Below are 14,199 nucleotides of genomic sequence, written 5' to 3'. Positions count from 1 at the left end.
GGGGGGGGGGGGGGGGGAGAGCAGAGAAACATACAACTTCTTCACATTTTTTCAAGAGATCAGAACACTAAGATCAAATTGAAGAACTAAAAAATTCAAAAGGTAAATACCAATACTTCTATATTCCAATTTTACCAGTTTCAGTGAGGTCTTACATGAAAACCCTGTCAAGCAGAGCTTCCAAGTGATTTATAGTGTGTTTGATACTGAAGGTTTTTTGCATTGCAGAAGTAAAATGCCTGGCACTAGTCGATTGGTATTTCTAATGTAAGTACGTATATCAGTGTATTAAGTGCGTTTTCCCCTCACCCTCCAAGAATTTACTTACCTGCACAACAAATGTCCCCAGAACAATAGAACAGAAGATAGCGTTGTTAAAGATTCCTTCAAAAACGTTTCTTTCACCATGAATTTTTCGGGCATTAATTTCATTAAAAAGCTGCATCATCACAAACGTATTAAATACAATAGTATAATGCTCTGAAGGAGGAGCATGAAGAGGTGCATTTCTTCCACTATCGATATCAAAAATTCTCTCACCTGTGTACAAAAGGCATTTATCAGCAGCTTAATTGGCATCCTTACCCACACACTAAAACAAAAAAGTGATTTTAAGATCACATCTTTGTACAACTTCTAGAATATCTCTGTAAAGCCTAAGTATTCTTACCAGCAAACAGGAGTGTGAAGACCACTACAAGTTGGTAGAATGCATGACCCAAAATGTTCTTCATCATTGTACGAGAAATCAGAGGTTTGTTTCTACCATAAGGCTTTCGCAACAGAAGAGCTTCAGTGGGTGGTTCTGTTGCCAGGGCAAGAGAAGCTAATGTGTCCATTATGAGATTTACCCACAGCATTTGCACAGCTTTAAGTGGAGAATCCTATAAAGACAGATATATAAAACCTCCAATATAAGTAAACAAATTGCAGCTATTAAAGGCATTTATTATACAACATGGGCGTGTTCTGAAGAGCATTATGTTCTTTAGACTAGTACTTAACTGGAAGTTTGAATTGAAGAGTTAATCACTCATAACATTTTTCAACCTTTATTAGCTGAAACAATCCACCACCAGTACGTACTTGTGTTATGCATGCTCCTGTAAAAGCAACAATTACTGCTACTACATTGACAGTAAGCTGGAACTGAAGAAATTTGGAGATGCTGTCATACACATTTCGTCCCCACATAACTGCTTTAACAATACTTGTGAAGTTGTCATCTGTAAGGATAATATCAGAAGCTTCTTTAGCTACGTCTGTTCCAGCAATACCCTGGAAGAAAAGAAAACCACTATAACAAGATGCATTGTCTTATGTAATTGAAGCTATTACTAAATCCTTGGTGCATTCACTTTGATGCACCATGTCTGAAGGACTATTTTATTGTAAGCACCTAAAGTTCTACTGAATCAAGTTCTGCTTGCAAGGTCTACTCAAGCATGGGGAAAAGTAAACAAACTAGGTAATGGTGTCTTTATTTTAAAGACCTTAATAAAAATCCTAAAGTTGATGATAAAGACACTATGTTAAGTTCTCCCAAAGAAATGTTACTGAACCCTGTACAAAGTTAAAGGCCACCAGATGGTGCAGTTTAGTCTATGTCCTAATGAGTTTGCTATATCCAGCAGTAGGGCAATGCATGCCTTCATAACACATTAGAATACACGTTACCAAAACCCTTTTGCAGAACAGCACTGGCATTAAACAGTAGAATATGCATGTATGTAACATTATTGAGTGTTAAGCACCTGTAGTCTCCTACAGTATCCAAACAGTTCTGCATAACACCTGCTTCAAGGGTATTTATTTTCCTTTTGGCATTTCAAAAACACTAACTCAACAGCAAATTGAATGATCCTTATTGTTGATACATTATTTTGCGAAGGAACTGAGTCACCTGCATAGCTATGTGTACACCTTATATAGCAGATGGTAAATTTTAAGTGGTATTTAGATAAGTAATTCCAGAAATTTGTTTCTTGAACAGATGAACAGAAGAGAGCAACTGCAGGAAACACTTAAGTTCTGGAAGATGAAAATAAATTTGCCCCTGACAGTGCCAACTACAGCAGCTATACAACAATAGCAGAAAACAGATACTCATTAATACCAGACTGTTACAGTATGGATAACACTCCATGTGTAGCTCTCAAATTTGTAAGTTATGCTTTTGAAAAATATTCCTTAAGAATGACATGAAAGCTCTCCCTCTTCCCATTTTTTCAAGATTAGCATTTGAGTCAATGCATCTGCATGTGGTATAGGAGTGTGGTCATTTTTTTTTTTCTTCAGATGCTTCATAATGAGTTTTTTAGTCTAAGTGACCTACTAGCACCAAACTGTACCCTTTCAGCTTAATACCAAGGGAGAATCTTGAGGCAAGAGGAAGCTTGAGGAATCCAGCTTAGTATTTCAAGAGACAGAAGAAAGCTGAAGCCTACATACTAGTAAAACTCGTGCCTTTAAGTATTAGCACTTAATGCCAAGACTTGGTTTGACTACCATTTGAAGGGGTAGTTGAGAACGTAGATTGAAAAAGCCAAGTAATCTAAGGAACCATCTAGACAAATGCAGATCCTAGACTGTCATAAAACACTGTTACTTCAGTTGTACTAGAGAGGTCTCTTAGTCTAGCCTCCAAAGCCATTTTAAACATCAACTGGCAGTCTCATTATAGTCTCCCTGTTCCTATGCATCATGTAATGGAAAACAGATTAATAAACTCATTCCATATCGTGTATCAACTTTATGTAGTCAACATAGTTTGCTATATACCACCTAAAGTCATTTTGCCTTATATTGAACACATCTCACTTCAGAGTTCTTCAGTATCAGTAATTCTGTTCCTACATTTTGCAACAAGCCTTTATGTATAAAGGTTTTGATTTGCAAGAGACTAGGGAACTACGTTTAAATTTTATTCAACAGCAAATGCCACAAGGACATTCTCCATTAAATAAAAACATGGTTAAGTTGGAAGACTGAGGAAGGAGGAAAAAGTAATTGGTATTAAGTTGACTCCATTAGCTTAGTTGTATATTAGGCTCATGAAACGAGCAAGGTTGTTTAAACTTAAGTGATTTTTTAAATTACTTTATAAGTTACTTTATCAGAATAGGTCTCAAAATACTGAAGATAAAAAAAAATCATACCATAGCAAATCCAACATCTGCCTTCTTCAGAGCTGGACCATCATTGGTACCATCACCAGTTACTGCTACAACTTGCCTCTGCTCAAAGATAGTGCTGTCAATTATACCTAAAATAAAATGACATCTCAGTGTTACAGTTTAAAATTGACAACACAGCAGATTTAACCTGAAAGAAACTCAGTTTCAGAGTCAACAGATATTTCTCGTTAGCAACATTTCTCAAGCAGAAAAACCAAAAAACATCAGCTGGCAAATGAAGACACCATCATAGGCATTTCCTACTGCTCAGTCCTAGATTTTTTTCAGAAGCAGAAAAAAAATATCATCTACCTTTACGCAGAAGGTCAGAGAGTTTTTACTTACCTTTTACTAGAGTGTGTTTGTCAGTGGGAGATGATCTTGCAAGAACACGAAGCTTTGGCCAAATTTTATCTATTCGCTCTTGTTCTATCTGCAGAAAGAGCATTGGTTGTATTTTACAGTTAGACTTACAATATCTTCTGATCTACTTTACATAATCAGTATGCTTACCTCTCCTTTTTCATTGCGTATTCTCCTGTTAAAGTCTTTGCCCTCTAAACACAGGAAGTCTTCACCAGGATTCAGAATACCACATTTCAATGCAATAGCACGAGCAGTGTTAATGTTATCACCAGTGACCATGCGTACAGTTATGCCTGCACGTTGACACTTTTTTATTGCATCAGGTACCTGTAAGTAAAAAACCCCACAGGCTCAGAGACTGTATGTTAGCTGAATAAATCTAGAGATGTGAACGAAATTAATGTTTTTGGCTCAATCCAAGATAATTCTTATTTTAAAATCAAGACTGTTGTTATGGAACACTGAACTTTTTTTTTTTTTTTTTTTTTTTTTTTCCAAATGGCTTGCCACAATTCTTTTCCTGAAAAACACAAATGGCAATTCTGTCAAAGGGGCTTTTTTGTTATGTCATGTTCCCTTCCCACCCACCTTATTTTTTCAAATACTGCAGTATTCAGAAATACCACAAAAACCTTCATAACACATTAGACTGTAGTATTCAAAGGTACTGAGTACTGGCTCTTCATTTATGATTCTGTGAAATAAATTACAGCTCTACTACTTCACCCATGACTTTCAACGTGAAGCAATGATAGTGCAGATAAGACTGGAGTTCCACTTACATTGGCATAAAATTTTTCACTATTGAAAAATATTGCCCTCAGACCTCAACCAAGGTCTACTTCTTACCTCAGTTCTCAGGTGACAAACCCTCCTTTCCATCATTCCCCATGAGAAGCTGGCAACAAGCACAATGGCTAATATTATCCTAAACAATATTCCTAATATTCCAAATGGTAAAAAAATGACAAGTTGTTCTATCTACTGAGACTCTGTACAGTAAGCACCTTAAGTCATTAATTTGACCACAGCTTCAGTAACACAGTATGAAAGACATTAAGAAGTTTTAATCTGCTTTTATAGCTCCATTAACTTCCCCCCCCACCCGAGAAATTACATTTTCATTTCTCAACTACACTTAAGTCATACAATAGCAATTCAGTTTCTTGTACTCTTTGCATTACAAACAACGTCAATCAAGCTCTATTGTAACCAAATCACTGCAGTTTAGTCATTGACCCTACCTCAGGTCTCACAGGATCTTCAATCCCAACAACAGCAATGCATGTCAGACCAGTAACAATATCATTTTCATTGTCCCATTCTGGCTCAGGTTCCCCTGCTGGGAAGTCTCTGAATGCAAGACAGATGGTTCTGAGCCCTTCAGAAGCCATTGGCTCAATTACAGTTTTCACAATATCATCACGGTCCCTAGGTCTAAATACCTTTGGTTCTCCATTAGCACTCAGTATTTTGAAGCACCTGAAAAAGAAGGTTTAAAGAGTTATCAAATTCTAACCAGAAGTTCAGCCCATTCAGTGGCTTATGAGTCACCTCCAGTTAAGTATCCACAAACTTTGTTTTCACCAGACACACACATACAGAGAGCAAGCCAGTAGCAGCACCTCTTAAGGAAATCTTCTCCATATGAACTTAATAATCTCTTCCCAACTGCAAAACACACTAGCTGTAGAAAGTAACAGCCAGTCATCCTACAATGAAAATGAAGCCCAATGAATTCAAGACACAAACAATAGATGTATCCCAGATGTATCCATTTCTCCAGTGTATGTAAACAAACTGGTGTCTGCGCTGCTTGGCATTTGTTTCACAAACCAGTATTATTGTGGTACTGACAAAAATATAAGAATTTATGACTTTAAAATATCGAGTTCAGACCTGGCAAATGTGCTAAAATGACTACTGTTACATTTAAGTGTTTAGTCCAAGTGAAGCAGTCCCTTAAAGCTTCATAATATTAATCAAAAGTGAAATTTAAGGTCTGAATTGCTTGATTTTGGTTATCTGTTCAAATGTCAGCATCTTGCTGTTACCTGCAGTCACAGGTTTGTGATAAATTCACAGCATTCCAAGATGACTAAATGTAAGCCAATAAGCTTTACATAAAAGACTTCATTGAAACTCGCTTAAAAATTTCATCTAATGGTAAATAAAGAATAAAACTACTCTGCTTGAAAGAGTTTACTGCATTTCTTCCACATCTACTAGTGATTCTTTTGTATCTTATAATATTCATGTTTAAGCTTTCAGTGCTCAAGAAGAGTCACACATGTTATAAGAATGAGCAGCACAATTGACAAGTCAGGTTACAAGCTCCGAGATTAATGTCTGGCACTGCACAGGTAGCGATTAAAGAACATGTCTTATGATGCTAAGTTTTTCCTAGTCAGTGCATACTCTGAAATAGTTTTGGAATTATAACTATACCAACAGTATCCAAATCAGTCTAGCTTTTCTTGTTCTTTGCCAAACACACTTATTTTCTTGTCTCAGTTATGAAGCCAGGTGGACCACACAAGCCTGGGCAGAATTAGTTCAAGCAACTTCTACAGTTTGATTGCTCAGTAAGGCATAAAATATTTCTGAAGGTAGAAGTAGTGCGCAAATATAGGCATACTGATGAGACTCATCTTAAAATCTAACTATGAAAAAAATTCACATTTAAATTCTATATCAAAAGGAACAAGAATCCTTTGAAGAATGACCTTTTGTTGTCAGCACAAAGTTGAGCAGAAGGAAGATTTAATCTTTTTTCTTTAGTGCACTAATACTTTCCTGGATAATGATAGGGAAAGGGGCTAATAGCAAGGAAAAAGGTAAACTGAACTGATGAATATAATGTGTGCTACTCAGACTAGAAATTGTCTGACATTAGAACCAAAACCAGACTGGCTACAACTGCTGTTCCTGGAGAACATGATGCATACATGCTTGACTTCTCTCCTCACCCCACCTAGTTAGGTGTTACCCACAGCTGCCTTCCCATCTAAAGGTTTGTCCCAGTGGTGACTAATCTCTCACTAATAGTCTAATCTCATTCCAATAAATCCTCTATAGATGTGCAGAGGATAAGGAAGCAATTTGCTTTGTCACATTAAAAACCCTCCATTGACCAAGTTCAACCTCATCTTAAAATGATCAACCTGGACATCAACTTGCAGTCTTTTGAAGATAAAAAGTAACCACTTTTCAAAGGCACAAATCCTTCCAGGAATTCATGCATATCAACTGTTGTGACTTTACTGGAAGATGGGCGAGTATTTTGCCCAACCACACCTAAACCTAAAATTGTTTAACTAGAGAAAAGATCAATTCATAGATGCTTTCCTGTATCAGAGTAGAGTTTGCAAGTTAAAATTAAATCATAGCCAGCTCTTTTTGGAGGGGATGGGGTGTAAGAATTCAAGTAACTGAAATGCTAATTGCTCATTTTACCCTAGAAAATCAAGTAATTGAGGGATACAAGTTGGGAAGCTGGCTGCAATCACAAGGGTACAGGACTGCTGCACTTGTCTGTGAATAAGAGAAATATTTCACAGACTATGGTACAATGTTGCTTAGCACTTCAGTCTCCTTGCCTATCACAACATTTAGCCAAATGCAAGTGCTGAATTACGATAGTAATTGTTCTTACTTTTTAAGAACTATCTCAGAGGCACCTTTACTGAATATCCGGAAACTGCCATCAGAGTTTTTTAACACAGTACTCATAGATTTTCTAACAGAATTGAAGGTGTACACTTTGTACAAATCCTCTTCTGGTATCTCATTTCTTACGTCCTGATAATCACGTTTTAAATCCAAGAGCAATCCCAGCAAGGCACATTCAGTTTTATTTCCAACATGACGTGGTAGGCCACCTTCTTTTTCAGGAGGCTGCAAGAAGAACAAGAACCTTTGCTAATTAGGAGGTAAACTTACAAACCACTGAAGTACATCATTTAGAAAACAAGGAAGATAAGGCCAAGCTTTGCTCTAGATGGGGGAGTTCCACTTTCGCAATGATTACTTAATAAATTCCTGTGAGTCATGAGTCAAAGTCGTACTGTTGGCTTCTGTAACATCTTCTGTACCTGTTTAGCATCCTTCAGTCCCTTTCTCAGACTCAAAAATCACCCATTAAGTTTGTATTAAATCCTAACACGACCTTTCTAAAAGGCATTTTCCACTGCTTGAAATATCCATCTGATCAATTGAGTGTAGTCCTCGAATAATTATTTTGCATTTTAAAAACACAGGTAAGTTTAAACCTATTTAAGCAAGCTAAATGGCATTATTTCTGCTAATTTAAAGTATTTTCTCCTGTAATAACTCTTCCTCAATGACTTAAGACTACGATCACATCACCTCTTAGCCTTCTGCTGAAGAAACTAAGTCTTTAAGCTTCTTAAGTCTCACTACAAGTTCCAGGCCATGGCCTATTTAACTGGAAAGAGTTCAGAAACAGGTTTCCAGCCCATTAATACCAGAACAAGTTTCCTATCTCAGCAATGTGGAATATGCACATACTAGTGCTATAAGTAAAGGAGTACCTCGCAGAGTATTTCTGAGCTTACAAATCTGTAACATTGCAGTGTAGTTTGTAGCAAGAAAGGCAGAAGCACTTGCTCAGCACGTCATGCCTCAAGCAGCCAGAGCTAAACTATATTAATCATAACTCAGTGATCCATTTTCATCAGAGTGGCAAGATCTTGGACTTGGCTGTACTGAATACTCACACTTTCAAAATGTTCACTTTAATGTGCGGTTTAAGGTGTCCAGTTCTGGGCTCCCCAGTACAAGAGACATGGACATCCAGGAGCAAGTTCAGCCATGGGACACAAAGATGATAAAAGGACTGGAGCACCTGACATACAAGGAGAGGCTGAGCGAGCTGGGACTGTTCAGCCTAGAGAAAAGAAGGCTCTGGGGGAGAAACTTATCAGTATGTATTAAATGCCTGACTGGGGCAGGTGCGTGGAGCAACAGTAAAAGACTGCCAAGCCAGACTTCTTAGTGGTGCCCAGTGAGAAGACAACAGGCAAGGGGTACAAACTCAAAGTCACATCTGAACATAAGGGAAATGCCTTTTTACTCTAAGGGTGGTGTCAAATACTTGACCTGGTTGTCCCAAGGTTGTAGTCTCCATCCTTTGAGATTCCTAAAACCTGACTGGACATAGGCCTGAGCAATGTTGTCTGGCTGATCCTGTTTTGAGCAGGGAGGCTGGACCAGAGGATCTCATGAGGTCCCTTTCAGCCCTCTGATTCTGTAAAACTGACTAATTATGACTGCAATGGATGCAATTTGATTAAAATTGTAATAGTAAGGGACCTGGTCAGTTTACATGCAGCTACTTTTTTCCTTTTTATAAAAAGATCTTCAGAAAATAGACTGTGAAACTCCTCATAAGTCATTACTAGTATTTCAGTCTTGTTTCAGAGAAATCAGTGCTGGTGATCTTGATGTGCCATCTCAAGTACTGCTGTTTAGGAAATTATTTCAGAGGTACCATTTTTATTGGCTGAAAAGTAGCTTTTGGACTGGGGTTTTACTGCTATTTCTGTACAACATAGCATACATAGTGGAGGCTTCTACTAAATCCTGAAGTGCCGATTTATTTATTTTTTAAAGCTAAATCCCAAATATATATTCTTTAAGGCAGTAAATAATAAGTTATGCAACATGTTGGAATAACTACAGCAAGGAAGCTACATTTCAAGTTGCATAAAATGATGAACACAAAAGTGCCAAATAGTCCAGTATTTAAAATGCATAAAAGCCCATTATTCTTTTTATTTTGAAAGCCTCAAAAGAGGTATGAGCAAAGATGTTAAAATTCTGAAGCCTACAAACTCATACAACAGTGCCTGGAATAAAACACCATCAAAATCCTCATGTGTATTTTGTGTTTTCTGATTATTCTAGCTAATGTTATGCTACTCTTACATGTTTACTTCAAGTAGTACTCAAATCGAGCCAAGATCTCTTCAAGTAAGGTAAACAGTCCCGCTTATAAAAATAAATTTAGACACAACTGTGAACTTAAAGGAAATTATCTTCCTGAGATTGTTTCTTTGAATTATCAGTTCTAACCTAAATTATCAGTTCTAATTGAAATAAGCTGGTTTTGAAGTTTAATCTAAAATAAGTGGTTGAGCAATCTACAGCAGGTACAAAATACCTTATGCTGTATTTTTCCACAAACTTACTCTTAACTGCCTACCATGTGGCCACCAGACTACTTATATCTTTTGAGGATGTTGTTTAGTTACCTGGATTAGAATTAAGAAATCCACTTACCAGTATTTTGGAAGTATAAGCACAATTTACAGAAATTCCTGTCACAAGGTAAGCCATAGTTTTCTCTGGAATAGCTTCTGGTTCTGGAATTTTTTTATAATGTTTTTCATTGATGTAGGCTTGGACCACTGTCATTCTGTTCATAGTCAATGTTCCTGTTTTATCTGAGCAAATAGCTGTCGCATTGCCCATTGTTTCACACGCATCCAGATGTCTCACCAAGTTATTATCTTTCATCATTTTCTAAGGAAATAAAAGCAGTCAACAGCTATCGATGACTGTTAATTTACATTTCAGAAATTCTCATTTAGGGTGTCCAGTCTCTCACAGCAGTATCAGATAACACTTCAGATGACACTAAGTTATCTGTCATCTTACAGAGGAAGAATTTGTAGCTGCTACACTCTATAGGGATTCCTTTAAGTCTATTACATCACAGTAAACTTCATTTTGAACACGGTTCATAAATACAGTCTTGTTCTCCTGTATCTGAATGTCACACTGACTACTGATATTATTCAGACTGTTAACAAGCAAATAGTTTATGACACCACTTAGAAATAGGAGGTACAGACTGAGCTTTACCAGATACAAAATTTAAAAAGTATTTTTGCTTATAAGATAGATCAAGGTATGTTACAGACTTATCCGAACACCAGAAGATATACAATTCAAAGGTTCTAGAATAGGACTTAAAAATCAAATACTAACTGGGAACCTAATGCTTCAGCTAAGATAGTGAGGATGACACAAGTTTCACTGATCAAATATTGCTTTAAATTCTTTACTTAACAGCTTTGGATAGTATTTTAGCCTCAAAGAGGCAGAGTAACTTGAAATGATGAAATACTCAGGCCACTACTAGTTAGTGCTGTAAATTAGTAAGCTTTAGAACACAGCCTAAACAGCCACTGTCTTTACAATTAGATTTTCAGATGAAGAACCAGTCTCAGCATGCTGAACCACTAAGAAAATTAAGAGAACAAAGAGCACGAGTTAAAAAACATGCAGTATAATTAAGAGCAAACTATGTCCTACAATATTCAAGTCCTCAAGGAGAATCAATCTGGAAACTTTTGCAGTAGTTGCTTAATGAAGTTAGGTAGAAGTTCAGGTTTATAGAAGAATTTGTTATTTACAAACTCCAGCACATCTATTTATTATAAGCAAATGCTACAATGTTATAAACTAAACCAATTCATCTTTAGTGACAACTGGTTGTCACTACTCACTTAGTAGTTAGTGTGTACTCAGAAATCAAGAAAAATACTGCTGCAGATTTCCTATACAGTTCAGGGAAACAAGAAAAGCTTCTCCTCAGTCTGTTATGTACATGTAATGCAGCATATCTCAGCTGAGATTTTACAGTTGATGAATACACCCACCCACCTTTAAAATCTGTTCCCCATTTATCTACTTACCTTAACAGAGTAAGCCAGAGATATAGTCACTGCAAGTGGAAGACCTTCTGGTACTGCCACCACCAAAACTGTAACTCCAATAATGAAGAACTTCACAAAATACTGAATATAAATTGGTGTACATTCAGCAAGCCAAGGCCTCTTCTGAACCCAGAAGGTATCAATTACAAAATATAACACAAGGATAATGACTGTGATTGCAGACATCAACAAACCTTGTTAAAAAGAGAATAAACAGTTTTCAGAAATTATCTCAAATATTTAGCAATAAGAAAGTGGATAAGTGCAAATACTTCTGCCTTTAATATCTTAGTTATAAATTAACTTCTATAAACAGGCAAATCAAGAAAGATTGAGTTAGTGTTCAAAGGTGTTCCAACTTTTGATGCAAGTATTTCCTCACGTATTTCACCTAGAAACTTCTAAAAATGTTTCTCCATCCCATTTAATTTAGAAGTATAGATCTGATTACTAACAGGAGAGACCAATATGTAAAGTCATTTAACTAAGCAAAATAAGAACTGAAATAATTCAGCAGGCCTTCAATGATTGTGCTGCTGACTGACTCAGTAGAGAAAGCTGCTGACAGTCTGCATCCTGCTTCCTGCTGAAGGTGGGACTAAATATGGCAGCTAAGCAGGGTGTTCAATGGACTAGGAGTAACTGGGAAGACAAATCAGAACTGCTGTTAGCAAGTTAAGTGGCACACTGAAGACAACACATGAAAACCGTGAAGGAAAATGCACCTGTCTGGAAAAAAGGAACAGAAGTCACTGAAGTGTCAGCTCTTTTATAGAAAGATGCTTTAGTGTGTGCACCATCCCAAAAGAGCACGACAGAAAAGTGCATGCATGCAGTAGATGAGCATTAAGGGTGTGTGTGGAATTACAATGGATCAAAAGGTCCATAAAGGAAAAGAAGAGCTCTTATGAAAGGTGTGGAAAAAAATTGTTTGACAAGAGTATTTTAAACTAAACATACTGTGGAACCTTTATTCAACATTTGTTAGTACAAGTCTCTCTAAAAAATGAACACTGCCATACATAACTATGGAGTGATAAAGCTAAAAGTTTTATTGCTTTGTCCTCATACCATAACTGCTTGTCCTCACACCAGACACTGACATCAGCCCTTTTTGAGCTGTGGGCTGAGCTATAAGGCTTCCAGAAGTTCCTCTAGTTTAAAACCTTTCAACAGTTCTACATGGACTAAAATAAATCCTGAAATATTTATATTAAACCTCAACATACTATATAATATAGCCTAAAATCTACACTGAACTTCACTGTTGCTTTAGTCTACTTTTGAGAAGCAACAATTTACCAAATGTTTTGACAGGACAACTGAATATTAGCTGTCAGAAGAGTAACAGAGGATAAAGAATAGTAGAAAGTAAAAAAAAAATGTGACATATCAGCAAAGAATATGCTAAGTGGAAATTCCTAAGCCTCTGACAGTACCAGAGATAACCTGGTTGACCGTACCACGTTTTCCAGACTTCACTCAATTTATAGTTCTCTAGGTACATCACTAAATGGCATATCTTATCTGAAATTACCTTTTTTAACAGTTGTCCAACATTATGAAGTTGGAATTTTCTCTCTCAGAAACTGACACTAAAGCCTGAATCTATTTACATCAAAGAAAAAGAAGAGTCATCCTCATGACATAGTCTGAGAAGCCATCAGCGTACTCAGGCACAATGGCATACTTGCATGCATTGGTATTTTGCACTTAAAAAAAATACTCAAACCAGTCAAGGCTAGCTACTTAAGGTGACTCCTCACAAACTGTGCATGTTCCAACTTTATTAAAACATGTGACATCAATGTAAGGAGGGTATTGACACATCATACCTGCTTTGCCAATCTGAACGGCAAGCTTTGTAAGTTTGCCTTGAAGAACAGACTTTTCTTTCTTTGGCAAATTTGCTCTCTTCTTGTCTTTTTCATCTCCGTCCCCACCATCCTCACTCTTCAGTGGTTGCATTTCCATGGCTGCACCATCCTGAGCTTTAGCTAGAAGTTAAAAATCAAGTAAAGTTTAGCCATTGGGGCATCCCCAGAAGTCAGTGATACTTAAAAAAGCTTAGTAACACCAGGCTCCATTAAACACCAGTACTGTGTAGTACCTTCTATCCAGAGATGCTGTGGTACACATGAATTTTTAAATAAGTGCAATGGGTGTAGGTGCCCAAGTGCGGGCAGCAGGGGAGCCGTAGCCTGTGGGTAAGATCACGGTGAGGCAGGCTGTGCCCCTGCAGCCCATGGAGGACCACAGTGGAGCAGAGATCCACCTGCAGCCTGTGGAAAACCCCATGCCACGGCAGGCAGATGGGCAGCCTGTAAAGGGCTGATGCTGAAGCAGGCTCCTGGCAGGAGCTGGGATCTGTGGGAGACCTATGCTTGTGCAGCCTGTTCCTACTTGACTGTACCCTGTGGGAAGGGCCCACACTGGAAAAGTTCATGAAGGACTGTATCCCTAGGGAGGGACCCCATGGTGGAGCAGGGGAAGAACATGAGAATGACAAAGCAGAGACATGCATTAGGAACTGACCAAAAAAACCCAATTCCCATACGCCTGCACTCCTCAGGGGCAGAAGGTACAAGTGAGGAGTGAAGTTGAACCTGGAAAAAAGGGGGAGTGGGGGGGAATATGTTTTCAGTTGTTGTAGTTTCTTACCATTCTACTCTATTTTTAATAGGCAATAAATTAATCTTCCCCAAGATGAGTCTGTTTTGCCTGTGAAGAGAATTAGTAAGTGATCTCCCATATTATTCTCAACCCACAAGCTTTTCATCCTATTTTCTGCCCTGTCTCCCTGCTGAAAAGTGGGAGTGAGAGAGTATCTGGGTGGGCATCTGACAGACAGACAAGGCTAACTCACCTCAACAAGAGGGCTTGAAAATGATCGGTAAAGTTTACTTTTGCAG

The 14,199-nt window shown here is 37.6% G+C and overlaps 1 protein-coding gene across 3 annotated transcripts in view; it reads right to left on the bottom strand.

Moving 5' to 3' along the window:
- Positions 1-14,199, bottom strand: part of ATP2B1 (ATPase plasma membrane Ca2+ transporting 1) — a 35,857-nt gene that overhangs the window by 11,310 nt on the left and 10,348 nt on the right. For all 3 annotated transcript variants that reach the window (XM_026862325.1, XM_026862310.1, XM_026862318.1), the window contains exons 7-17: positions 13,123-13,284; positions 11,267-11,481; positions 9,846-10,088; positions 7,198-7,439; positions 4,787-5,024; positions 3,690-3,869; positions 3,522-3,609; positions 3,159-3,265; positions 1,087-1,278; positions 671-884; positions 329-540 (exon numbers count right to left, since the gene is read on the bottom strand). In XM_026862325.1, coding sequence (XP_026718126.1) covers positions 329-540; positions 671-884; positions 1,087-1,278; positions 3,159-3,265; positions 3,522-3,609; positions 3,690-3,869; positions 4,787-5,024; positions 7,198-7,439; positions 9,846-10,088; positions 11,267-11,481; positions 13,123-13,284 — 2,093 coding nt within the window. The remainder of the gene's footprint in view (positions 1-328; positions 541-670; positions 885-1,086; positions 1,279-3,158; positions 3,266-3,521; positions 3,610-3,689; positions 3,870-4,786; positions 5,025-7,197; positions 7,440-9,845; positions 10,089-11,266; positions 11,482-13,122; positions 13,285-14,199) is intronic.

Source organism: Athene cunicularia (genome assembly GCF_003259725.1).
Source record: "Athene cunicularia isolate RWA chromosome 1 unlocalized genomic scaffold, athCun1 chr1_part2, whole genome shotgun sequence".
In the NCBI taxonomy this organism is placed as follows: Eukaryota; Metazoa; Chordata; class Aves; order Strigiformes; family Strigidae; genus Athene; species Athene cunicularia.
This window is presented reverse-complemented; position numbering and strand designations above follow the sequence as displayed.